This window comes from Prionailurus bengalensis, chromosome C1 (assembly GCF_016509475.1).
Source record: "Prionailurus bengalensis isolate Pbe53 chromosome C1, Fcat_Pben_1.1_paternal_pri, whole genome shotgun sequence".
Classification (NCBI taxonomy): Eukaryota; Metazoa; Chordata; class Mammalia; order Carnivora; family Felidae; genus Prionailurus; species Prionailurus bengalensis.
In genome coordinates, this window is record NC_057345.1 from 156,273,379 (window position 1) to 156,300,323 (window position 26,945).

General features: G+C 33.6%; 1 protein-coding gene across 2 annotated transcripts in view; it reads right to left on the reverse strand.

The window, feature by feature from the left end:
- The window catches only part of SCN7A (sodium voltage-gated channel alpha subunit 7), an 80,022-nt gene that overhangs the window by 31,073 nt on the left and 22,004 nt on the right, over nt 1-26,945 (reverse strand). For both annotated transcript variants that reach the window (XM_043576948.1, XM_043576949.1), the window contains exons 3-13: nt 26,384-26,496; nt 25,940-26,029; nt 24,992-25,120; nt 23,499-23,590; nt 19,030-19,236; nt 16,209-16,278; nt 14,340-14,481; nt 10,572-10,778; nt 3,812-3,914; nt 2,898-3,136; nt 1,424-1,597 (exon numbers count right to left, since the gene is read on the reverse strand). In XM_043576948.1, the coding sequence (XP_043432883.1) occupies nt 1,424-1,597; nt 2,898-3,136; nt 3,812-3,914; nt 10,572-10,778; nt 14,340-14,481; nt 16,209-16,278; nt 19,030-19,236; nt 23,499-23,590; nt 24,992-25,120; nt 25,940-26,029; nt 26,384-26,496 (1,566 nt within the window). The remainder of the gene's footprint in view (nt 1-1,423; nt 1,598-2,897; nt 3,137-3,811; nt 3,915-10,571; nt 10,779-14,339; nt 14,482-16,208; nt 16,279-19,029; nt 19,237-23,498; nt 23,591-24,991; nt 25,121-25,939; nt 26,030-26,383; nt 26,497-26,945) is intronic.

The window sequence follows — 26,945 nt, forward strand, 5'->3', positions numbered from 1 at the left end:
ATGTTTTAATATCTGGTAGGATAACTGCCCATTCTTTGTTTTGCTTTTCACAGTACACTGGAAATTCTCCCACATTCTGACATATAGATGATATTGAAAAAGTCTGTCAGGTCCCATTGAATTCCATTGAAGTTTCTCTTATGTATTTTATTTTAAAGTAACATATCAAAAACCAAACACAGCATTCTAGGTTTAGTCTGAATAGTTCTCTTCTTTTCACTAGATTTTTTGTTTCTGTTGAAATGGACAAGATTACCTTAACAGTTTTGGCCACCATATTACGGTGAGCTTAGTCATCTAAAACCCAAATATCACTGGGGCACCTGGGTGGCTCGGTAGGTTAAGCCTCCAACTTTGGCTCAGGTCACGATCTCAAGGTTCATGGGTTTGAGCCCTGCACCGGGCTCTGTGCTGACAGCTCAGAGCCTGGAGCCTGCTTCAGATTCTGTGTCTCCCTCTCTCTCTGCCTCTCTCCCATTTGTACTGTCTCTTTCTCTCAAAAATAAATAAACATTAAAAAAATTTAAACCCAAATATCATTTTTATATATGCTATACCTTCCCCAACTTTTTCCAGTACATAGTTCACTTCATGGACTCAAGAGTAGGACTTCACATTTATCTATGTAAGAATGAATCATTTATATCCAGCCCATGTTAGACTTTCAGATACTTTGATACTATCTTTTATCATATTTTTTATTTCCCAGTCTTGTTTTATCCATAAATTTGAGAGCTACATCTTTTATATGTTTCTCTTACTCATTAGAAAAGTCTATGGATGAGGACTTAAGACAGGGTTCTGAAGAATTATTTGGATAAGATCAAGTCTATTTAGTTGTTCTTTATTCCTGCTACATCTCTTCAACTTCTTACTAGAATGTGACAATATATTACTTATCAAGTACTCAACGTTTCCATACATACTCTTCTAATTACATTTTCCTTGCCTAGTTTTCTGATTCTTACTACCACCATACATTACAGGCATACATATACCGATTCTGACTTAATTTTTGTAATAACATTCTGCTGGCTTGACTGGTCTTTTATAAAGTTTTCTACTCTACATTTAGAAATACTCACCTGATTGCAGTTCCTTAGTCATACATTGGCATTCATCTCCTGGGACTCCACATTATCCTGCTCCTCACAACTGACCAGTAACCCTGGCCCTGATTCCTAAAACTATACCTCAAATTTGCTATCAAACAGCTTACTTACTTTGATGCTTCAGTGAAATAACAGCATTGGAAACTTCTTACTCTTCCTGGGGCACTTCCTAAGCTCTTTATATATGAATCAATTCATTTATTACTACAAATGTCCCCATAGGATAGGTATTACTATTCTTCCCATGTTGTGTCTGAGGAGACTGAGAGAAATTTTCATAAAATAAAATTTAGATATTGGATTCTACTTACCACTCTGAATATTTTTAAAAAAGCCATTCCAGAAACATTGGCTAGATAAAGTTCTGCTAAACCATGGAACACAATCAGGCTATCAAAAATGTTCCAACCTACTTGAAAATACCCATATGGATGCATTGCAATTATTTTCAAAATCATTTCTGCTGTGAAAATTCCAATAAAAATCTAAACAAAAACAAAACACATGGATGAGGATATGATTCCAATAACACCATCAGAACCCACATATACAGAAACTGTAAGTTTCCACTGCCACAGTCTTCACAGTTGTTCTATCAAGATCTGATTAGTATTGGAGTCTGTATTTTAAAGACAGACTCTGGGGCACCTGGGTGGCTGTGTCAGTTAAGCATCTGACTCCCGGTTTTGGCTCAGGTCATGATCTCATGGTTCACGGGAGCAAGCTACACATTGGGCTTTGCACTGACAGTGCAGAGCCTGCTTGAGATTCTCTCTCTCTCTTTCTCTGCCCCTCCCCTGCTTGGGCTCTCTCTCTCTTCCAAATAAATAAACTTAAAAAAAAAATGATAGACTCCAACATTTCACTTAACAGTCTAATGTCAAACATTGCCTACAAAATCTTCAATTATTTAATAAAAGCCATCCTGAAAGACAAAAAAGAATATTTAAAGAGGAAAATATTTTTATTTTGAACAGTTTCTTTTGGGATATGGAGTACATATTAAGATATTTAACTTTTTGAACCATAAAAGTGTCTAAGTGAAAAAAAATAGTAAACCTCTGAAAACTGTCTCTTGAAAACTATACTAGCAGAAATAACTAAATTTCTATAGTGTTGGTACCAAGTAAATGTATAATTAAAAGTGGGTAGCAGTTTGGCCATTTATACTAGTACTAAGCAACAAACAACAACCATAAAAGAAAAGAAAATTAAACACTACATATTTCCTTGAATGTGACTTGTTTTTAAACTCACAGAAATCTGTTTTGCTTTATGCATTGTATGAGGGAAAAAAAAGGACGAGTGACTCTCAACATTACCTTACCAAAAGAATAACTTCCCATCTGAGGCAAAGGCAGGTAGCTAAAGCAGACAAGGCAGGTACAGTTGTAGTCAGGATTCAGAATTTAGGTGTCAGTGAGGAATCTGTATTTGTTATTGCACCTTTGTCCTGCTCCGAGCTGTGGAGCTGTGGTACCAAGGGAGGATATATTTGGGATGGGAGAGGAAATAAATAATTTCCATTTAACCTGACTGCCAAGTAACTGACTCGAATCTCAAACTTAAATAGCAGAATTTTAAACCTTAGCTATAAACCTTTCAATGATAATAACACTTACAAATCAGGGCTAGAGGTGGTGGGTTGTGGATGAAGGTCATACTTCATCTAGTATGCATATAATGCATTTGCAACATATTGGAGTTACAAAATAAAATAATGAGGATTATGATGACTAAAGAAAAGTTGAAACTGCAAATGAAAATAATATACAAGAGCATTACCAGGTTTCCAATGCTGAGAACACTGGTGGTTTCTTCACTCATTGGATAACATTCCAAGGCCAAAAAACACACATTTAGAATTATGCATATGGTAAGGACAAGATCAGTAAATGGGTCCATTATAATCATGTGGATAAACTCTTTCAATTTTAACCAACAGGGAGAACAATTCCAGATCAATAAAGTTTTAGCAAATCTATACAAACACAATGGGCGTCTCTTCCTGGATTTTTTAAGTTCTGAAATAAAGAATAAAAAAGTTAAACTTTAGCAAATTGTTGTTTTAGTTCTGGCTAATAAAATATTTTGACTTTCGTATGCAAAGAGATGTTTAAAATTAGACCTTTGATTTGGAATTAGCAAATAGAAATATTTTGTACTAATATAAATCAGAGCAAAGTCAATTGCCACTATTTTGTTAATGCTTGCTGAGTTAGACAAATGAAAACGAGACACACTGTGTATTAGAAGCAAAACCTAGGAGTTTCTCTCAAGAAAAAAAAACATGGAATACAGTTGAGAGTATTATGATTTATAATTTCTAGATTTATAATGCTTTATAAAATAATGCCTTTTAATATTGTCCATGATAATGAGTTACTGCTTATGTATTAAAAAAGCAGAGACAATGCAAAAAAGGATCTTAATATATTATTGTTATATAATCCAACTTCTATTTGTAGTTGTAAGTTAATACTTCCACTTTGTTTTCAATGTTAAAGAAAATTTCTTACTACTCTTTGGTGACCCATTCCGATGTTTAAAATACCATGCTTACGGAATTGCTCACTTTAATATTCTTATGTGATTCCTTAACTTTTTCTTATCCTAAAATTCTGAAGAAATTGCAGGATTTACTTAAAGTGAATCTTATGAATATACCTTTCAGAGTAACTAAGTATTTTTTACTTTACCTTCTTCATGTCTCACAGTAGCAGTAGAATCATCCAACATATTAAAAGAAGTGATCATAGAAGTTGGTGATCTTTTCTTCATTTCTATTTGTGTGGTCTTGGTCTAAAAAGAAATTAGATGAGTCTAATGCTGGCTTCTCCCTGTTGTAGATACAAGGCTATAACTATAAGAAGGTTTATAACCTTCTTTAAAACATTGATTCTTACCTCCAGAAATCTTTTTGGGTTCCATTATTTGCTACTCTTCACACTATAGGCAGTATTAAACTGGCTTAGGATTATTTGGATAACAAATGTATATAACTTGCAACTCAACAAAATCATTTTATACTATAAAGTCAACTATAAAAGGAAGAAATCAGATTATATTACTTGTATTACCCATATTTGACAAACCATTAAGCATGTAATTTATAGGGTTATTGCAAAATATCTGGTTGGCAAACATGCTGAGACAGTATTTCTATAACACCTTACATTTTTATTTAAGGGTATTTTAAAACTTTATAAACTCTCTTGATAAAATCAAAATTATTTGGTTTTGTGATAATGAAATAATCTTGAGTAGTAGCATGTAAAATAGTTGTTTTGGCCAGATCATACATGATGATTCCATAAAGGAATCACTTCTTTCTGTCTCTCATGTCTCTTGAGTAATGGCTTTAAGATACTCTGTTTTGCTGATGTGGTTATGCAGCGTTCAAAAGAAGCCTTGCATTGGAAATACACTCCTGGGCAGGGGCAGGGGAGGGGGTGGGGTGGGGCTGGGAGGTTCAGTCAGTAAAGCATCCAGCTTCGGTTCAGATCATGAACTCACAGCTTGTGAGTTTAAGCCCTGCCCTGGGCTCTGTGCTGACAGCTCAGAGCCTGGAGATAGCTTTGAATTGGCTCCCTCTCTCTCTGCCCCTCCCCCACTTGCACTTGCTAGTGCATGCGCTCTCTCTCTTACTCTCTCTGTCTCTCTCTCAAAAATAAACATTAGAATTTTTTTTTTAAACTGAAAAAAAGGAAATACACTCCTAGGGCTTGATGTAGATGTTACAAGTTCATAGTTATCACAAATAGAACCCCAGATGTTTCTAATGACCGTGTATAAAATTTATATTTAATTTAAACTCTAAGAAACTGACAATAGGTAGGTAATATTACACTACAGAGTTCCCAACGGTTTTTACATTTAGCAACATAAGAATGATAATATTGTATGTTTGTTAACTTGGTGAATAGGTGTGGCTAAATAGGTGAAATACATAGTAAATAAATTTGAACAGGCAAGCCCGCTCTGGCACAGAGGTAACTGGCATGGGGCTGCAGCTGTTACCAACACTGCAGGAAACAGTGTTCAAGTTCTGCTGTGGTCTATATGAATCGGCATCACAGATATCAAGGGAATCATCATATTCATCTCATTCAGTATCAGTCAAGATCCCTCTAATTTCATAAATACTAGAATCAGAGGAGGTGAAAACCAACTCGACTTCATACTGATTCCATCAGGAAAATGACAGATTCTGCCGGTCTACAGATCCGTGTGACCTCACTATTTGTTTTAATTGAAAAAAGTAAGCTAAAAGCCCAGAATGTGATGTTAATTTATTTACTTAAACTATACTTACTCCAGAAAGTATTTTTTGACCCACTTACAGGATTCTATAAAATATAAGTTGTAACAGGCAATTTCAAATTTTCATGAGTCAAAAAACCAGTAGAGGCATAATTGTTCTGTTATTATGGTCTAAGAGGGATCTCCCAGGTATATCTTCATAAAGATGATATTTTGTAATATAGTGAATAATACCTTCCACTGTTATTAATATAGAGGAATTGCTTCTCGTAAAGATGTTTCTGATAATGACAATGTCTGATGGAATCACCCCAAGAAGTAATTCAGTAAAGATAATCATCTGTGTGGGGTGGATAGAGTGAGTACAGTAATAATGTTATTGCGATATAGTCAATGTTAAATTTTCTACTTATTTGGCTTGGACTGTGGATATATTTAAAATTTTTTAAAATTGTTTTAAGTTTATTTCTTTATTTTTGGAGAGACAGAGAGAGCACATGCAGTGGAGGGGCAAAGAAAGAGAGGGAGAGAGAGAATTCCAAGTAGACTCCATGCTGCTGACAGAGCCAGACACGGGGCTCAAACTCACGAAACTGTGAGATCATGACCTGAGCCAAAATGAAGAGTCAGACGCTCAACCAAATGAACAACCCAGGCACTCCTAACTGTGGATATATTTTAGAATATAAAACAAATAAACCACACCAGTCTAGTAATTTAGTTCAATGGAACTTCTTAAAAAATATTGAATGAATGCCAACAACTAAGGATATGGCCATTTTATAATGCAAAGTGAGAAGATCATGACTCAGTAATCTCCTTTTTGGAAGTTTAAGAGCTAATAAAGGCAGATCCAAAGTTAAAATTAGACTGCAAAAAGGGGCTAGAATTCTTCTTGTCACAGCTGGTTTAAATTTCCTCTGGAGAGTAGGTATGAATAAGGAAGAATCCAGTCATATTTCTAGCATTTAGCAATGAATAGCTGCAGTATTCATCTTGGGATCACACTTGCTCTCTCTACTGTAGCCACACTGACCTTTTTAATCTTGATGTAGTCTGTTCCCTCCCCCATGTAGCATGGACTCATTCTTCAGATCTCAGTTCAAATGTTGGTTTCCCATTAGAAACCTTTCCTCGGGGTGCCTGGGTGGCTCAGTCCATTAAGCATCCAACTTCAGCTCAGGTCATGATCTCAAGGTTCGTGGGTTCAAGTCCCACTTTGGGCTCTGTGCTGACAGCTCAGAGCCTGGAGCCTGCTTCGGATTCTGTGTTTCCCCCTCTCTCTGCCCCTCCCCAGCTCGTGCTCTCTCTCTCTCTCTCAAAATAAATAAACATTAAAAAAAAAAAAAGAAACATTTTCTTACCAGGGAAATCCTTTATTATAGGCTCTCAAAGCATCACATTTCTCACTTTTAAAGCACTCTCCACAGTTTAATTTATTTTTATTTTATTTTTTTAGTAGTGAATAATACCAGGTAGTGAATCGCCAGGTACCCAATATCCAGGCTTAACAATTAATATCATTATATTCCTCACTTCTCACATATTACTTACCCTGCTTTATTTAAAATATTTCAGGAAAAATATGTCAGACATCATATAATTCTCATAATAACCTTTTTAAAAAACATAATTGTAATATTAGGATCGCAATCAGAAAATTAGTAATTCCCTTAATATTATCCAATACCCAGACCATGCTCAATTTTCTTTCATTGCTTAGAAACATTCTATTGTACTTGATTTGTTCCAATCAAAATACAAAAAGATTTACATACTGTATTTAGTGCACAGGTTTATTGATTATCTCATGCCTTTATTTTTTCTAATCTGATTTATTTGTTGACAATAATGGATCACTTAAAACTATAGAATTTCCACATTCTTGATTTGGCAGATTGTGTCCTTTCAGTGTAATTTAATGTGTTCTTCTCTCTCCTCTAGTCTCTAGAAGAAGATGGTTAGATCTAGAGGCTTACTAGACTTAGCTCAGGTTATGGCAAGAATATATTTTATGTGGTGTTTTATGTCTCCTGTTTCATAACATCAGGAAACACATAATGTCTAGTGGTGCTAGAGGTACAATTTTGTGTTTAGGATAATTTTACAGTCTATCTCCCCATTAGACCATTAGCTACATGAAGATAGACACTATATTTGTATTTATTAACATTTTAAAATATCCAATGTTTAGTACAATGCTTAGCATATAGTAGATTGTCAATAATGTTTTATTTAATTAGAAGAGTTATAAGGATGCCATTTTAGATGGGCAAATATATTTGAAAATATTTATATTCCTACAGTTGTATATATCTGATTCTTTTATGGAGAAGAGATTGCCGGTGACTGTCAATTCTTAAGAAAGTTTCAGCTGCAAACTGGGTAATTGTTGGAATAATATAGTTTCAGCATTGAGCCCCCAGAAAAATAAAGTGGTGAAGAAAGAAGTCAAGTTTGGAGAAATCAGGTACAAATAAATACAGGTCAAATTTTATAACTGGAACTCCTCAATAAAGATCACATTTGAGGATTCATGAAGATGTTTATCACATGTGTGGAACACAGTTGACACTCCACAACATTATATACTATTATTATTATCACCATCATCATCATTATTATTTTAATTATCCCTAAAAGGGGGTATAGTCAAAGACTTAAGAATTTTATGTTGGTGGAGTATTCTACGGTGGAGTATTCTATTCTGCTGTACCTTCTTGTGTTTGTCTTCTTGTATTTTTTTCCCCCAATTACTTAGTATATTCTAAGCCATGCCAAGTGTTTTACAAAAATTTATTTCATTCGAATCTCACAATAACCTATGAGACAGATACTGAAATTATAAACATCTTACAGATAAAGAAGTTCAGAAAGGTTAAGAGACTTGGCAAATATCATACATCTATTAGGTGGCTAAAATAGACTGAAATCTATATCTATTTGACTGAAAAACTGTGCTCTTAGCTAAGATGATCTACTGCTTTCCCATAATGTGAGAATATGAAGCATTTAGGTAATCTCTCAGTAATCCCAACATTGGAATTAGAGTCTGATTAGTCCTAAATCATATCAGTCACCTAATGGGTCTTCAATATGTTCCATTTTAAATTCTTCTCTTTCTAGTATTTTCTTGTGTATACACAAAAAAAGAAAAAGAAAGTACATCTTGTGAAAATGACCTTTGCTCTTACTTCCCAAAAAAGTTTTTCATAACAAAATGTTCTAGCACTCTTCCAGGAAAAGATATCCTTTACAATTGAAAGATTTTAATTAAAACCAGAAAGGCTTTATTTGATCCAAAACAGCCAAATGAATGGAGATATTAAGAAACTGGGAAATAATTCAAGTTCTTCCAGAGTTAATAGGGCATCTCATCTTGGGATAAGAGAATATTGTGCTCTTGAATACATTTGTGGGTAGCCCTTGACATTTGAAATATCACTTTGAAACAAATTATACATTCAACATATCATTCAGACCATCATCATTCAATCAGAAGGACCCCACACTCATTTCTGAAGACAGAAATCTTTTGTAATTTTTCTCTGGCTTCCTCATGGGTGATATAATGGCTACACTCAATAGCCTCTCTTTATACATGTTTTCTTCATACTGTTTATAATTGCTTCTTGTTTCAATGGTATGCATGTTATGAACCATGCAAATATAGTATTTATCAATAACTTTTAATTTGGTATGATCCTACATTATGTTATTCAGATTCCATATTTTTAGTAGAATGACTTTTCTAGAGCTTCTTCATTGATGATGAGTAAATAAAGAGTTACATATGTAGGGAAGTTAACATTTTACCCTTTTGACCCAGAAGTTACCTTTGGTATTAACGAACCTCTTACCCAGCCTTACTGCACACTCCACTTGGTGCCAGAATGTATCTTGGCTCTTTGCTTTTCCCCACCTCTTTTTATCTTCTTTGTATGATAGAGTCTCAGTATAAGTCCTTTCTATCTTTTGTCTGCTTCCTCAATCTGTCCTTTTACCATTGAGGTTCTTTTTCCAGTGTAGACAATATTTACTAGCAGGTGTTAAAAGTGCAAAATAGTAACAAATCTAAAGGAATGGAAAAGGAGGCAGGGCATGGCTGTCCTCTCCCAAGTGAGGCCTTATAACAAGCCATTCTGGTCAAGGAGCACTCTACTGTGACCAGTTTGGGTCCAGCACCCTCCAAAGACCAAGCTCCCAGGCAAGAGGTTCTGCACAACACAGGGGAAGGGGTCAACACCTGGAAGAGGCATGGATTGTACCCTACCCCAGACCCCTGGATCCTGCCCACCATACACCTCAACAGCTCTGATATGGGTGTTAGGACACTGGGCTAAACCTCACCCTCTCCAACTGAGAAAGAGGTGTGAAATTGCCAGGTCCTACTGAATATAAGAGAGGTACTTCTGGTTGCTTTCCTGGGTCCTGTTCCTTCTGGTACATTTACGGCACGATTTAGATTTTTAGGGATAATTTATATAACTTCGTTAGGGCTACTTCTGTCAATACTTTCAGATTCATAGATCGAATCTTTTGCTATGAGGCTAAAGACCTGAAATATACTTAAACACAACACTAAAATAATTGAAAATTGGAGTAAAACCTTATTAAGTTTTACTAATCATGGATTTAATTATTCCATGGAGAAAATAACTCCATATATCAAGATGCATAGTGCATTTCCTCTTGAAAGAGCTAGAAAGCCAGTCAAGTGCATGTTTTTCTCTTTCTACAACTTCAAGACTGTACTTTTAGTCCATGCTTTTAGTACTTCATGATTTCTAAATTATGGAAGGCATTATCGCTATTGAGTTCAGCACTGAAATTTTCCAGTTAATTCTGATGTGTTGTCTGAGCAAGCTTAAATCAATAACCTGCACCTGCATTAAGAGAAGTCAAGTTTGAAAAATCATATATCCATACTTTTCAGTAGTAGTTATACACATTCTGGAACAAAAAAATTTCGGTCTTAAAGAAATACTTATAGATGTTGGTCACTCTGTCCACAATACACTCAGGAAATAATGTTATGTAGCAAAAGTGAGAGCCCACTTATGAAGATTATTTTTGATCTTTTTATCACATACAATGCACAGACACTGAGCACCTAGTAGAAAGCAATATACTCCAAGATCTCGAGAAGATAACTCAAACTCTGTGATTCTATGAAGCAGTATGAGAAATTTATACCTCGGCTGCTTTGTCTCCTTCTTGAAGTTCTTTTAAAGTCTGCTGAAATTGTGGCTCAGTCTTCTCAGCTTTTTCAGCAGCTTTCTGCTTTTCTTCTTCACAGGACATAGCAAGTATGCCCAAGAATAAACTTGCTATGTAAAAAGCAAACCAAAAGCTTATCACAACAAAAAATATCATGTAGACCTTCCCAGAAGCATACAGGATCTAAGGACAGTTGGAAAACAAGAAAAAAGAGAAAACTGTTATTTGTCTTCCTATAATCTCCTATTTTAAAATGGAAAATGAAATTTTGTTATGAAAATAATTTAGTTGTGAGTGGAATGTAATAACAAGACAGTTTTACTGGCTTTACCTGGAGAAATAAGAGAAAAGCTCTTTATCTTTAGATATATATGTAAGGTACAGAATACATGGTAAAAAACCAAAGAGAGAATTTAGTAATTTAATTAAGTTAGGGTGAGCATCCAGTGTTTAGATCTTCACTAACAGAGAAAAGATATTGAAAGGAAAAAATTGTCATCTCTCAATAAAGAAAGCTGGAAAGCCTGAATTTGAAAGACTATTTCCTTTACAGTAGAATCATTAAATATATGGAGCTGAATATAGTCAGAGAATGAATGTTTAGAGATTAATTTCTTCTGATCATAACTTTATGGAAACATCATAACAAGGTACAAACTTAGGTCTATTCAAATAGGTGGGGAACAGGAATATTTCTCTATCTGTTAGAAAAACTTTGGTGAAGAACATTTACACAAATCACATGGGGAAATCATATAATTCACTTATTTGAAGTCACTTATGGATAGGAAAACCAAGATTTTAGATTTCAAAAGTGAGCATTCACTAGCTTTTATTTCATAATAATTACATAAGATAGATAAGCTATATAAGCAATATATAAGCAATATACCCTATATAAGCAATACAGGCTACTGATTTATCATCATTGAGTAAAAGTATATAAACAAAATCTAAAAAAGGAAAAACCCAGATGAGAATAGTCTTAATTTTTAAGCATCCACTTGAATCAATAGATAAGTATTATTTACAGAAAATATTATGTTGTTATGACAGAGTTAAAAATGTTTATAGATTAATATGTTCCAACATTCAATCAAGGAGAATTCTGTATTAATCTATAGTACATTTATCTTTAAAAGTTTTTTTTAATAAACCTTTTTCCCCAGTGAGTCACCTATTTAGGATTTGGTTAAATATTTTTCTCACTGAACTAGCTATCATTTACATTCAGGCGTCAGTAATAGATATTGTGGGATATACTGCAGGCCATACACATTAATAAATACTTTATTATCTCATTAATTCTATGCAACACACTTACGTGGTATTTACTATTATTTCCAATATGCATAAGAAAGATGAAAATGAGGCAAAATGATTTGTCAAAGATCTCACAGCTATGGAGGAATGCCTGAACCCAAAGTTTTTGCTCTTTCCACAATTTGAAACCGGTGGAGGATAAAAGTATAAATATAAACTCTTATTATGATGGAAAAGTATACGTATTCTAGTTTTACTATATTTTAGTTTGAACTTGGGGCTAATTATAGCCCCTAAAGCATAGATTTGTTATGAAAATCAAATGAAATAGTGCATGTGAAGATGTACATAGTCTATGGAGAGAACGCATTGTTAAACATAGCGTTATGTTTACGTCTATAAGGACTCACATTTGTTTTGTTCATTTCTGTACCCATGGTATATCAAAGAGTGCTTGGATCAAATAAATATCTGATGAATGGAGAATTGTATTCTCCAAAATATGAGATGTTTTCTTTGGGGATAGTAGCTGAATTTCCCTAGCCATGTCAATTCGGTTTGGGGCAATGCTGAGAGCGAATACCCAGTCCAAATCAAAGTGAACCTTATCTATGCTACTCAATAGAGTGCAATATTGATGAAAGTCCTATGTGTACTCCACTAGGGTACTCCCAGACTAATTTTTCATTTCACTGGTAGTGGGAAAGCATTTCCTTTAGAACAATGCTAACCAGAACATTAGAAAACATAATTTGAGGGCTATAACCAAAAAAGACAAAACATTTATTATTATATAAATTGATACAATCCATAAGTATTCACTTTTATTTATTTATTTGTTTATTTATTTAAATTTCATCAAGCATTTCTATGTGATGCTGAGACATAAATATTAAAATAAGACAAAATACTTCTTTTTAGGTAGTATATCTCCTAATGGAAGAAACTGCTGAACAAGTAATTAAAATAACCACAATTAGAGGGAATTATAGGGTGCCATGGAATTCTGGTGTAGGATTTCCTTGGCTCAGAAAGGAGGGCTTGGGGAAAAGCTCAAGATTTCTTTTGGCTTTGAGGTATGAATTTAAGGCATGAGACTGAATATAGAAAGAAACTTGAATTTAAGCTGAGGGTACAACATACACTGAAACAAGAAATTATGGGGAAAAGCTCACTTAGGAAACAGCAAGCCTTTTTTATACTCAAACAAAGCAGAGAGTACATATTGAGATATTGTTAGGATATAAATCTGCAGAAGTATGCAGAAACAAGATCTTGAAGGTCACCACAGACCTTGCATTTGGACTTTGAACTTCATCTCATAGGAATGTGGAAACCTCTGATTAGAAGTAGGATAACATGATAAGATTATTTCAGAAATAAGTTCTTAGTGTTGTGGAGGAGGCATTGATACGTGTCAAAAAGTCTGGAAAGTAACAATATAAATAAATACCTTACAAAATTAGAAAAACATAATTTGCATTTTAAAAAGTCATTTTAATATTTTCATATATGTCTGTTACTAGAAATATAATTGTGCTGTATGTGTGTTTGTTTTTACTTGATTTTCATTTAATAACGTAACACAGTAAGAACCTTTGTGCTAAAAGTCCTATCATTATTAATGACTTGTACACACACACAACATAATTTATCTATCCAGTCATAAAACGAGGGGATGTATGTGCATGTTTAAAAAAAGAGTATTCTCCTTCAACTGTAAGTACTTTGGAAATTTGAAGTAATTTATTTGTTTTACCTAATAGGCTTTGATATTAACTATGCTGCTAAACTAACGTTGCGTATTCTACTATGATGAAACTTCTCTTAAAAGAGACATTGAATCTCCATTCAAATGAGTATTATATCTTTCTGAGAAACTATGGCACACAAATCATCAGTTATGAAGAGAGACCCTCAAGAGTTTGGATTTCAAGTCTTACAACAGCAAGCTTTCTGTTATAATAAGAACATGATTAAATATTAAAAGGGAATGAGAAGAAATAGAAGAATTAGAGTAAAATAGTACATTGTAGGCATTGAGTAAAAACAGTTCTTAATACATGGTAACCTCATTGGTTTAAATTTTTTGACTGAAGAATTAGTACTTAGAAATGTTATTTACTTGGTTAATATCAAATGAATGATATCACAGAGCAGGACTGTGATTTCTGGAAGATACAAATTTTTAAGTTTGGAGAAGTTACCCAACCACTCTGATCTTAGTGTCTTCATATAAAAGGCATATATATATTGGTCTTGCAAGATTGTTTCAAAGATTAAATGTAATATGCATAAGGGCACAGACTTGGGTTCAGCATTAGCATATAGTTTGATATTCAGTAATTCTGATTCTCTTTTCTTTCTTCAAATTCTTTTCCTCATAAAAATTTAATAAACCGTGTTATATTAGACCATTATTTTAGAAGGGAGGGGCATGACATCATTTTTATGTGCAGTGCATATTCTCTCCATTCTTACCTGGTGGTAAAGTGCTTCAGGGTAATCTTGCGTCATTAACCGAAACAGGGCAAGTAATGCCCAGCCAAAACTGTCAAAATTTGTGAAGCCATAATCAGGATTTGTGCCAGCTTTCACACACACATATCCTTCAGGACACTGACTAAAGAAGACAAAGAAAAGAAAAACTGCTTACTCTTAAGTGACTTTCAGATTATGGCCAAATCATAAAATATAGAACATCCACCCATGAATAATAAAGGGTTCTTTCTTCCACAGGGAGTAGTCTTCTAAATAATTCCCAGTGAAAAACTCCAAAGAGGTCGATATTAAGTTAACATAAGTGAACAGTGTTAATTAAGCTAAAAGGAAAAAGGGGCTCACAAATGGTCTTTTGCCCAACGTCTTGTTAAAAATTTCTTTCCTACCCAATATCAAAGTGATGGAAAATAACAGCGCTAAAAGCAAAAATGCAGTGGCTGAGGGTTTAATTTTCAAATGCTCTAACCTGAAGCCCTCAGATACTATTATTTAAGGGTGAGAAAACACTTATCACATAGACAATTTATAAACAGTACTTGCATGTTGGTACAAAGATCAGATTAAAGATTTATCTCATCTCCTCTCCTGGAGTCTTCATACTTTTGTCTTTTGGGGGCTTGGGTATTGGGGACGGCTATTACAGTAGTGGCCCGATAAATCATGCTTCCCTCTATCAACACCCTTGTGTACTTTCCTCCAATGTCATTCTGGCATTGGCCATCATTGTTTTGGACTTTTGTTAATAGTTAACAAATATGATGCAAAGAGAGGTTTAAAACGTACTCGCGCACTGAGGCTTGCTAAACTGCTAACCCACGGAATCTGAACAAATAGATTTTTGCTCTTGTCTTAAGGCACTAACTTTTGGGATAGTTTACGATGCAGCAAGGTATGGTGGCTACAGGTGAAAACACTGCATGACTTTCTCCTCTGATCTTGAAATACATCAATGTGATTCTGATTGTTTATGACAAGCTATTTTCAACAAGCATTTCAGGTCATATCTGAGTTGGGATGTCCATGAAAAGGGTTATCTGGAGTGTGGTGTGGCAGACACTGTGAGATGGGTTCACAAAATGGACTTGAGAATAGAATTGAAGCCTGGCAGTAGCTGGGCAAAGAGTTGAACAAGCAACAAAATGTCTAAATCACCTGAATATAGAAACTACATAACTCATGCCCCTCTACCCCCATATGATTTTTGTTAATTTGGGCCCCAGAGCCAAAGAAAGAGCTGAGCCTACAGAAGGGCATCCGATCATTTCCAGTTGAGGAAAGTAACATAAAGAATTATAGGAGTGCTAGCACTGCTGAGAAGCACTGCATTTCTACTTTCTTTTCTCTTCATTTGAAATTATAGGACAATAAGACTTGAGAGTCTTGTCGTATCACTGAAGAGTTACTTATAAGTACTTTTTTTTTAGAGCAATAAACTTTTTATTAATGTAAGTTATAGTCATAAAAGATATACAAACCATAAAATAAATGAAATAATAGTGCATCTTTCATATTTCTTCTCTTCAAAGGCTTCTAGCCAAAGAAAAGATTATACCGTCTTTCTTGATAATTCCTACTAGCTCTGGGGCATACTGAAAACAGAAGATCAGACCTCAGACCTGCCACTTACTAACTTCTTGACCTTGAATAAATCATTTAACTAGTCTGTTTATTGCTTTTTCCTGTAAAATCAGATTAATAGTATTCCATGTTGTATACTTCTCAGCATGGTTTTAGTGATAAAATGAGATAATCTTATTAGATGAGAAAAATAAGCCAAAGCAATAACCATTCAATAAATACTATGGATCAATGATACTGACTTGATACAAGAACATTAACACCACTTACCCAGCATCTGTTCTGTTGCCACAAAGAAGAGCATATATTTCTCCTTCCAAATAATAAAAATTTTCTGTTTCTGAAAAATAGGAAATAAATTATATTCTGTATCTAATTTTAAACAAACAGCATATCTGATATCCAGCTATATCTGCATAGAAGAGGAACATTCCTTGCTATAGTGAAAAGGAAGGCTTTAAAAAAAAAAATCTGCAAAACCCTACGCATCCCTCTTCATGTGATGAAGAGGCCAAGAGACCTCTGGAAATCCACATACGTCACTGCCCCAAAAGTAACAGCTCAGCATACAAAGAGGAGAATCCCTTTTAAAAATAGAGTTCTGGAAAATGAATATAACCAGTCAGGTATGACAGGACCTGTGAAGGAAAAATTCCCAAGACTGAAGTGTTTGAAAGCTGAGGACCTTTTCTTACAGGGCTTATTCCTAAATGATCTTCCTTCACAAAAGACCATATTTCTGCCTTTGGGTTCAACTGCCATTCTCTTCCCACTCTGAAGCTTATTTTTCTACACTGAGTATCCAGTGCCAGTTACTTGCCTGATGTCACCAGTTCTAATCACAGTTTAAATTAATCTGAATCTTAGCCCATACAAGTTATTCAGGTATCCTTAATGTGCTGTAATTCAAAATGTAAATTGTGTTTTTAGATATGAGCTACCAGGGATGGGAACATGCATGCTTAGGAGCGTTGATTTTAGGTCACAGAGAAGAACACATGAGATCTGTCCTGATTGTATGAGTGTGTATGTAAAATTATATACATATACATATACGTGTATACATATACATGTATACATATACACACACAATTGAATTACTCCAATCTCAAATAATGTCACTTTAACTTGTTGACTAAAATAATTTTTGAAGAATTTTTAAATCATAGTTAGGAACCATTGATCAAACCTTTTAAATGGCAGTCAAAAACCAAATGAAATTTGACGTTAGTAGAAGTGGGCAGTCCCAAATACTCTTCTAAGTGCAAGGACTATGACATGGCAATTAGGTTAAATAACATTTTACACATATAATATTTTTAGCATTACTAACATGTTTTTAGAGGAGATGGAGTGACTATAATTGGACAAATTTTAAAGTGGTAATTTTTAAAAAGTGATTTCTTTATCATATACTATTATGCTAAGATGAGCCTGGATTTGTTTTCCTAGCAATAACCAGTAAAGTAGTAAATACTGTTTATTTTTATATAATTTGCATATTTTTGTTATAACTAAAGAAACCAAAGAGTATTTCAACTGGAATCTAAGATTTAATATCCATTTTCTGTTGTCTTACCACTAGAATCAAGACCACAGAATAGACAAATATAATAAGGAAACATTTCACATATTCATATACCAATAATTTTATATGACTTGAATCATAATGATATTATGGGGTAAGCCAGAGAGTAAAATTTATTCAGATTTGTTTTGTGACTTAATATATCCAAATACAAATAAAAGTCATGCAGAGGGACTACAAAAAATTCAACATTTTATTTTTATTAGTTTAAAAATACACTTTTATTTTTTTCTAAATACTATCAAAAAGGACCCAATAATTTTAATATGAGCAAAAAATCCAATAGGAGAGGATTTGATGGAGAGGGCATGGATTTGAAAGCCAGATTGATCATGGTTAGAATCCTAGTTTTAATCAGTGGATAGTAATAATATGCTGGAACGCTCACTGAATTTCTCGGAACTTCCATTTTTCTGTTTGTAACAGGGGCCATTCACTTCTCTGCAGGATTATGGCAAAGATATGTGATCAGGCATATGAATTACTTACATATAAAAGCCAAGCAATATTTATTTTGGCATTATTACTATTAGCCTAAAATATGTTTAATATTTACCAAAGGATGACCCAAAGCATTTAAAATGATCAGCAGTAATTGAAATCCAAGAATAGAAAGAATTTCTATAATGCAGGCCATTTTTTAATTTATAAGGTCACTTTAAAATTTCTAATGAGTAAACTTAAATTTATACTTTAAAAAACTTTATTAAATAAAGGTAGTATTGTGAGGATTCTACTTTGATGAAATTTAAAGTAAGACTTTGGTTATATTTATTTTTTAAAGGATAAAATTTACAAAACTTAGCAATTCCAAACATAGGTTTCCCTTATTGAACTGTCTGAAGATTGGAACTTTGCAATTCTCATAAATGAAACTGATCCATATCAGTATAGGTTTCCCCCGCTATCCAAAAGCAGAACATTCCTAATAAAACTTTTTGTAAATGGAAATGGCATAAAGAAACAATTACCATTAGTTTATAGGGAAAAGTTTGTGAGCATGGCCAGGCATCCAAAATAACCTCTCTTAGGCTTTTCTGATACTTTAGGACACATCTTGCTAACAGATGCATGAAATAAACTGAAATAAGGCACAGGTGCTCACACACATAATTCAAAGCTATGGCAGCTTGATGTTGAGATGCTGAATGTGGCTCTAGGGGAGGGAGCTTTGGTGGGGCCTCCTCTCCGTGCACTACCTCTAGGATGGCTTGCTGCAAAACAAATGCTGAATGCTATTTTTGCTTTTAGCCATTTTCATAAAAGTGAAAATCCTCTTCAGATTTCCTCTGTTAGCGAAAACAGGTACTCATGTAGGGCTTTGGTAAAAGTTAAGCGGCGAAACGTGAACTTTCAAAAAGCAGGGGATGCATGTACTTGAGCATAGTGACAATGTTTACAAGAAGTTTGTTCTGAAGTTGAGTGTCCAACATTTCTGTGAAGGCTGCTCGGCCTTTAAGAAAAGTTTTAATTTTTTTGATGCGGATGGCAAGTGATTCTTACCTCGAATATAATATGGATTTTCAGTTCTGTTGTGCAGGGTTACAGTTTCATTTTCTTGGGGCCATCGCAAACACTTATGCTTCAGATTGCCCATGAAGAGCCCCATGCCAATCAGAGAAAATACACTCAGAAAAAACAGAGTTAGGATAATGACACCAGTAAGTTTCTTCAAGCAGTGGGTCAGGATCCCTACAAAAGACTTCAGACCTAAAAAGAGAAAGGTTTGTTTTTGATAAAGTAAAATATCTTAGTAAAGCAGCATTAGCAAAATTCCTCCATGGCAAATGCCTATCCCATTAAAATCAGCAGCTTTGTATTTTATAATCTAAAATACATTATCTATATCTAATAAATAAAATGAATAAAAGTCCAAACTTTGAGGTTTCTATCTTATTGCTAATTTGTTACACCTGATAAAAAATTATTCAGACACAAATTTTAAAATTAGTTATTTGTTTTCCTATACTATAAAGAACAAGACTTTTTCTCTTGGTTACTGCTTTCTATACCAACCACCATTGTTTATAAGCATAAGTAAAAGTGTGAAGTTATAAATCAAAATGGATTACAAATGTTGTCAAAACAAACAGTTTGAAATAGCAGTATTCTATACTATTCTTTCATTAACTTTCTAAGAATTCAATTTTTAGAACTAATTAAGTAGGACATGAAGAAATTAAGAATGACAATAATACACAATGGTGATATATGCAGGCTGTATTTACATCAGAACACTTACTAATCGACAATTCAGCCTTAAAGCTGACTTTATTTAAGGAACTCATTTTTCTATTTATTAAAGAAAACCTGCTCCAGAAATGTCACGCACTGTTGGTGGGAATGCAAATTGGAGTTTCCCCCCAAAAATTAAAACTAGAGCTAGAGTAAAATCTAGTGATTACACTGCTGGGTATTTATCCAAAGAAAACACTAATCCAAAAAGATACATGCACCCCTATGTTTATTGCAGCATTATTTACAATAGCCAAGATCGGGAAGCAACCTAAGTGTCCATTGATAGATAAATGGATAAAGAGATGTCATTTACATATGTGATAGAATGTAATTCAGCCATAAAAAAGAATGAGATCTTGCCATTTGCTACAACATGGATAGATCTAGAGGGTATTGTGTTAAGTGAAATAAGTCAGGCAGCAAAAGGCGAACACCATATGATTTCACATATATGTGGAATCTAAAAACTAAACCAAATGAACAAATTAACAAAAAGGATAAACAGACTCATAAATAAAGAGAACTGGCTGGCGGTTGCAAGAGGGGAAGGGGTTGGGAGATGGACAAAATTAGTAAAGAGGAGTGGAAGGTACAGGCCTCCAGTTATGGAATGAATAAGTCATGGGGATGAAAGGTACAGCATGGGGAATATAGCCAATGGTATTGTAATAGGACTGTATATTGACAGATGGTAGCTACAGTTGTGGTGAGGATAGCATAACAGACTGAGAGAATCACTATGTTGTACACTAAAGTTGATGTAACATTGTGCATCAACTACATTTCAATTAAAAAAAATTTTTTAAACAAAGCTCAATTCTGAAAACATAAAGAAACAAAAAACAAAAACACTGTAATTGTATTTCATAGATAATACTATGTATTTTCCTTCCTGCCTGTCTTCCTGCCTTCCTTCTTCTCTTTTTTCCCTTACTCTCTTCTTATTTGTTGTTGGTCTGTTTATATTTAGGATCCTAATAACTGTTCAGCTCAACAATGGAGAAGACTATACTAGTTCTGCGATGTTATCAATATTTCTGTTTCCGTTTTATTAGCTTTAAAATGGGGTTAATAATACCTGTTTCATATATTATTGTGAGAATTGAAAATCTATTTTTTTATTTAGAAATTTTTTAATGTTTATTTGAGAGAGAGAGAGAGAGAGAGAGAGAGAGAGAGAGAGAGAGAGAGAGGCAGAGTGAGAACAGGGGAGGGGCAGATAAAGAGGGAGACACAGAATCCAAAGCAGGCTCCAGGCTCTGAGCTGTCAGCACAGACCTTGACCTGGGGCTAGACCTCACAAACCATGAGCCAAAGTCAGATGCTTAACCAACTGAGCCACCCAGGTGCTCCTGAAAATCTTTTTTAATGACCTTGTTGGATGATTGGGTTTCTTTAATGTCTTAGGATAGGGTTAAAAAAAAGTTATTCCTATGGTTTAAAAGAAATGAGATATCTAGATTAAATAAACAAATTTTAATTTCTATCATCCAGAAATACTTATTTATAGCCCTTTTTGCCACTTGGAATTATACTATTAATTTTTTTTTTTTTTTTTTGCTATGTGCAAGTCTTATTTATTTATTTATTTATTTATATTTTTATTAAAATTTTTTTATGTTGTTTTCAGAGAGAGAGAAAGCTGAGGACAGAGAGAGAGAGAGAGAGGGAGAGAGAGAGAGAGAGGGAGAGAGCTCCAGGTGGAGCCTTATGTGGGGCTCCAACCCATGAACCATGAGATCATGACCCAAGCAGAAGTCAGGAGCCTGATCTTTAACCAACTGAGCCAGCCAGGTGCCCTGATAACACCATATTCTAATGCTTCTATTACCATTAGATATTTATTCACCAAGGGTATTATAGTTTTTATCACTTTTTTTTGAAAGGGTATTATAGTTTTTATTACTTTTTTATTTGTCTATTTCATCATCTCATTTTCATCTTGCACTTGAGTCTAGGTTTTCTCCTTTTTTAATTTTTAATTTTAACTTATTCATTTAAATTCAAGTTAGTTAACATACAGTGTAGTACATAAGAAATCATCTTTCTTGTAGTGCTTCAGAAGAAAACCTAGACTCTTTGGAAAAGTATCTATCTATTCATGTCTTCTGCCCAATTCTTCACTGGATTGTCTGGTTTTGGTGTGTTGAGTTTGATAAGTTTTTTATAGATTTTGGATACTAACCCTTTATCTGATATGTCATTTGCAAATATTTTCTCCCATTTCATCAGTTGCCTTTTAGTTTTGTTGATTGTTTCCTTCACTGTGCCAAAGATAAAAAGCTTCTCAACATCCAAAAAACAAATAATCCAGGGGAGAAATGGGCAGAAGACATAAGTAGAGACTTTTCCAAAGAGTCTAGGTTTTCTTCTGAAGGCCTACAAAAAAAGATGATTTCTTATGCTAGCCCCTATTCCTTAGAGCATATTTTTTAAAGAAAAAAGAGGATTATTTTCATTCTCTTAAATAGTATATTTCTCGTTTTGTATTGCAAAATACTTTCATACACTGTATTGCTTATGCACCTGGATTATTTTCTTCCTTGAAAAAATGAGCAGTTTTTATCAGCCTATGTGTTTCTAACTCCAGTGAGTATGTTCTTCTTGTATTAGCTTGGATTCACCTGATTTGTTCTATAATCTTTAATCCTGAGCCTAAGATGAAGACTCAGGTGATGCAATTTTATGTTCTAGCAATTTGCAGAAAGTCATAAGGGAGCTTGAATTGTGGGAATTCCTACCAGGGCAACTCTCACTGCTGCTTGTTTCCCGGGTTTGATGAATTTGCCATGCTCATAGGCAATTTTTCTTAAATAGCTTTATTGAGCTAGAATTCATAAATCATATAATTCAGCCATTTAATGTGCATAAATCAATGTTTTAATTTATCCACAGGGCTATACACCACCCATCACCACATTCTTCAATCTTCTTGCTGTTTTTCCCTGCCTGGACTCCAAGTACATTGTACACATATATCTGGCCTTATTGATGGTTTTGCAGTGGACAAAAATTATCTGTAGATATAATTTTTGGTATTATGACATTTGCCTCTGTGTTTATTGGTCCACCTGTTTCAGACTTCTGACTCAGTGGCCAACAACACTGAGTGGAGCTGTTCCTAGCTGATTGTTTTTATTCATTCTTAACACAAATTAGAAGGTGTAGGTGGACTTCTCTAGGAGATCTTTAGAAATGGGAGCTGTAAATTAGTCCTCAGCATCTTCCATCAACGTGGTCACAGCTCTACTTATTCAGCAGAACCTCTTTGAACTCTGTGGCATGTGGAATGCATCCTACCCAAGCACTCCGAGCCAAATGGAATTTATCTTATTTTATATTACTTTGTTCATTTCAACTCATTTTTAGATGTAGTGAGGAAAAGAAAGCAGATTAGATATCTGTATAGATTTCTATCTCTCTCAGAAGTATAAAGACAGTTTTATAAGATGCAAGAATATTTAATATGCAAGAATAAATAAGTAGAAAATAATATATTTTGATTAATGTCTATATTTTGTTATCATAAGTACTGAACCCAACTCAAATAAATGTGATTTTTTTTTACCTTTCCTGGAGTGGCTGAAGTAAACTTCTAGATCAGATAATTCATGATTTTAAAGACAAAACACTGGTCAACTTAGTATTTCTCCAAGCAATGACAGGAGAGTACAAATCAATACAGGGGAGTACATAAATCAAAATAAAGACAAGGACTAAATGCCATTTCTTACCTTGGTTTAAAGGAATAATTTTCAAAATTCTCAAATTTCTTGTAATTCGAAATATTGGAATGAAGTTTAAAGGTAAGTACCTTGTTACATGCCTGTGGAATTAAGTTAGAGTTATTTAGAAGTCATGTTGAGTTTATATTGCTTATGTTTGGCTTTTTACTTTTTACTTTTACTATTTAAAAGTTATTTTTAAAAGCACATATGCAAACATTTTCCTTGCTCTCACTGTTTTATTTTGCAAACACTTATATTATTGATTGGAAGAAAAAGATTGCTACAGTGCGAGATAGCCAGGTAAACACTACTCCACAAATTGTGACAGTTTATAAACCATTGAGACTGTGAGTAGTCATAATTCCATACCAAATACTCTATATTATGTTCATAAATATTTTGTTATCTAGTCAGTGAAAGGTGGTTAAAAATAAGAAAAATCTATAGCTTTTTAAGTAATGAGATTTACTTTAAGCACTAGGGTTTTGATGATCATGATGGTGATGACGATGGTGATAATGGTGTTGATGACAGCAGAAGGCAGGGAGGGTATATAGTGATTAAGGGCACAGACTGTTGCCAGAGTCCTTTGTGTAGAAATCCAGGCTCCCAACTTACTAGCTGTGTGACATGGAAAAATTACTGATTCTTTCTTGCCTCAGTTTCCTCAAAAGTAAAGTGGGGAAAATAATACTTCCTAATTTGAAGACTTTTTGTGGGGATTAACTAGGCGAATGATGTGAAATGCATAGCACAGCACCTGGCACATGGGGCTAAGTATTAGCTACCAGCAATGGCAATAGCAGAAATAATAGCAGTAATAGAAGTAGTAGTGATAATAATTTCAGTGATATTAGCTACTATTTTTTTTATTGCTTACAACATGGCAAACATTGATTATATGCTTTTTGTTTCTTTAAAAAAGTCAACCCCAAATGTAAAAATAGAATATTAGTTTAAGTTATTTTTAATAGGAGTTTGATGCCAGTCATCATTTCCTTAGCCATAAAACAGAACACACTAAACAAAAGCATTGAAAAACAAGTATTCATGTCAACCATTAGAACTTAATGTAACACTCTTAGAAGTGTGTGTGTATGTGTGTTTAAAATACTTTATTCTGATATCTAGTATGTTTATTGGTCTCAAGCAATGTAGCTAAATAAAATGTAGGTTGGAGATAAAATCAAATTTGTTAGGATTGTCTCATAAGTCTCCAAGAGATTTTCTGCTCACTGAAAATAATCACTTAAAGTTCTGTTGTTTTTGCTTCAGATAGAAAACACAGATAATATCCCATTCCTTCCATTTTCATTGCATATTCTGAGGGCTAGTTCAGTTGGACCTGCCTGAGAGAATGCATTATGGTTATAATTTATGAAACATTTTTGTTCACAGAAATTTTACAAGCAGAAAACTTTGTCAATCTCAATGTTTCTTCATGAAAAGTACTTGCTTAGAAAATTATTAAGATGTTTGCAATTTAAAGAAATACTCACTCAAACAAAGTTACACTGAAATCGAGCCAGTTCCATGGATCACCAAAGAAATAAAAAGGTTCTACCCAGATGCCTCTTGCAATGAGTTTTATAAGTATTTCAAATGTGTAAATTCCAAGCAAAGTATTCCTGAAGAAAATTTTTCAGATAGACATTGAAAGTGAGAATAATACATTGTCAGCTCCAATACTATGTCAATACTCCAATACTATCAAATAGTGATAACTATTTGTCAACCAATCAACCAACCAACCAACCAATCTACCAACCAACCAGGTAACAAAAAAGCATAAGCCCATTGAACCATAGGGTAGGGCTTTAGTTAGGGCTTTTATGGTGGGCTATGTCTTACAGCATTAACCATGAAATTTGACTATCAATTTTTTCAACAAGCCATAGCTAGGGTTATAGTCTTGATACATATTTTGGAAAATAATGAAAATAAAAAGTATCAAATTCATTCCATATTGGAAATCCCACAATAATTAACTGAATTATAATGGAGTATGAAATAACTAATTTTATTATGTGCATATATAAGAATTTCTGTGGTGAATCAGTTTTATATTTACCTTCCAAAATCAGTTAGTTTTAAGAATACAATTAAAGTTTGAGAGGTAGCACTAAGAAAGGCTTCTTCTCTAGAAATTTTAATGGGTCTTTCCATCACTGTAGTCCAACGAAAGCCACACTATTCACATCCCAAACTATTCTCATCATCAAAACATTAAAATTGTTTAATTGACATATGTGTTTTTACTAATTTGCTAATTGTGCTGTATGTACAAATATTATATTATGTACAATGAATGTTATAATATTATATATGAAATATAAATAGTAAATTATGAAATGTTAAATATATAGTATATAACATACTGTAATGCAATGTTAAATATAAAATATAATTGTATATGAGATAATGTATAATACAATTATATGACTTACTGTAATGCTGGGCCCCATTTTGGCAACTCAGTCATGGGCATAAATATGCAGTCAATCAGGACACTAATTAATATGAACAGTCGGAAAAAGGTAGGTTACAGTCAAGGAATAATGGATAAAAAATAATATTGGAAATATACGTCTCTATAATTTGCTTATATGTATTTACATTAGATAAAATAGCTTCTTAAATGTCAAAAAGTATACTATTCATATTGAAAAACAGGAGGATTAAGATTTGTTAATATTCACTACTCTTGGGTGTGCTAGAAAATATATTTTAAATGTATTTTCAAATATGGAACACTTAGTGCAGTTACAATCCAGATTCCAATATGACCCAAAATGAGATATTAATTCATAAGAGAAAAGTACTGCAGTGATATTTGACTAGAACAGTTGGATCTGATATTAGTACAGTCTAAAGCCAATAGAAAAGGATATGGATGAACCAAAATCTTAATAGTTGTTCTTCTAGTTAAACTGAAAGGAGAAAATGTACACCAAGTGGCACTGAATCTGAAGATTGTTCTTTTTTTATTTAATACTATGAAAGTCTGTAAAACAAAAAAGAACATCAACTAGGAACTATAATCTCATCCATTACACAACATATTGCTAATGATCCTTTCAGTCGTGAATTCTAACAGTTAACACTTTTCTTATATTATGATAGCCTTTTAGAGACTAAATCAAATGGAAAGGCTAATTTTTAAAAACATTTTCATTGATATTTAGGTTTATCTACCACTTTTTCTTTTGCCAGTGTTCTACTTAAGAAAGCCATTTGCCACACTCAAAGCCTCAAGTTTTCCTGTCAAATGGTGTAAAAGGAAGAAATCGATATCCTGATGGCTCATGAGAATGCAATTAAAGAAATCAGAATTTAATGAATATAAAAAAGGTTAATTTTATTTCAGAGAAAATAAGGTATGGGATTACAACAGTAAAGACGACCCAATTCACTGAAATATTTTATTAATCACTAGTAATTATCTATGGTATA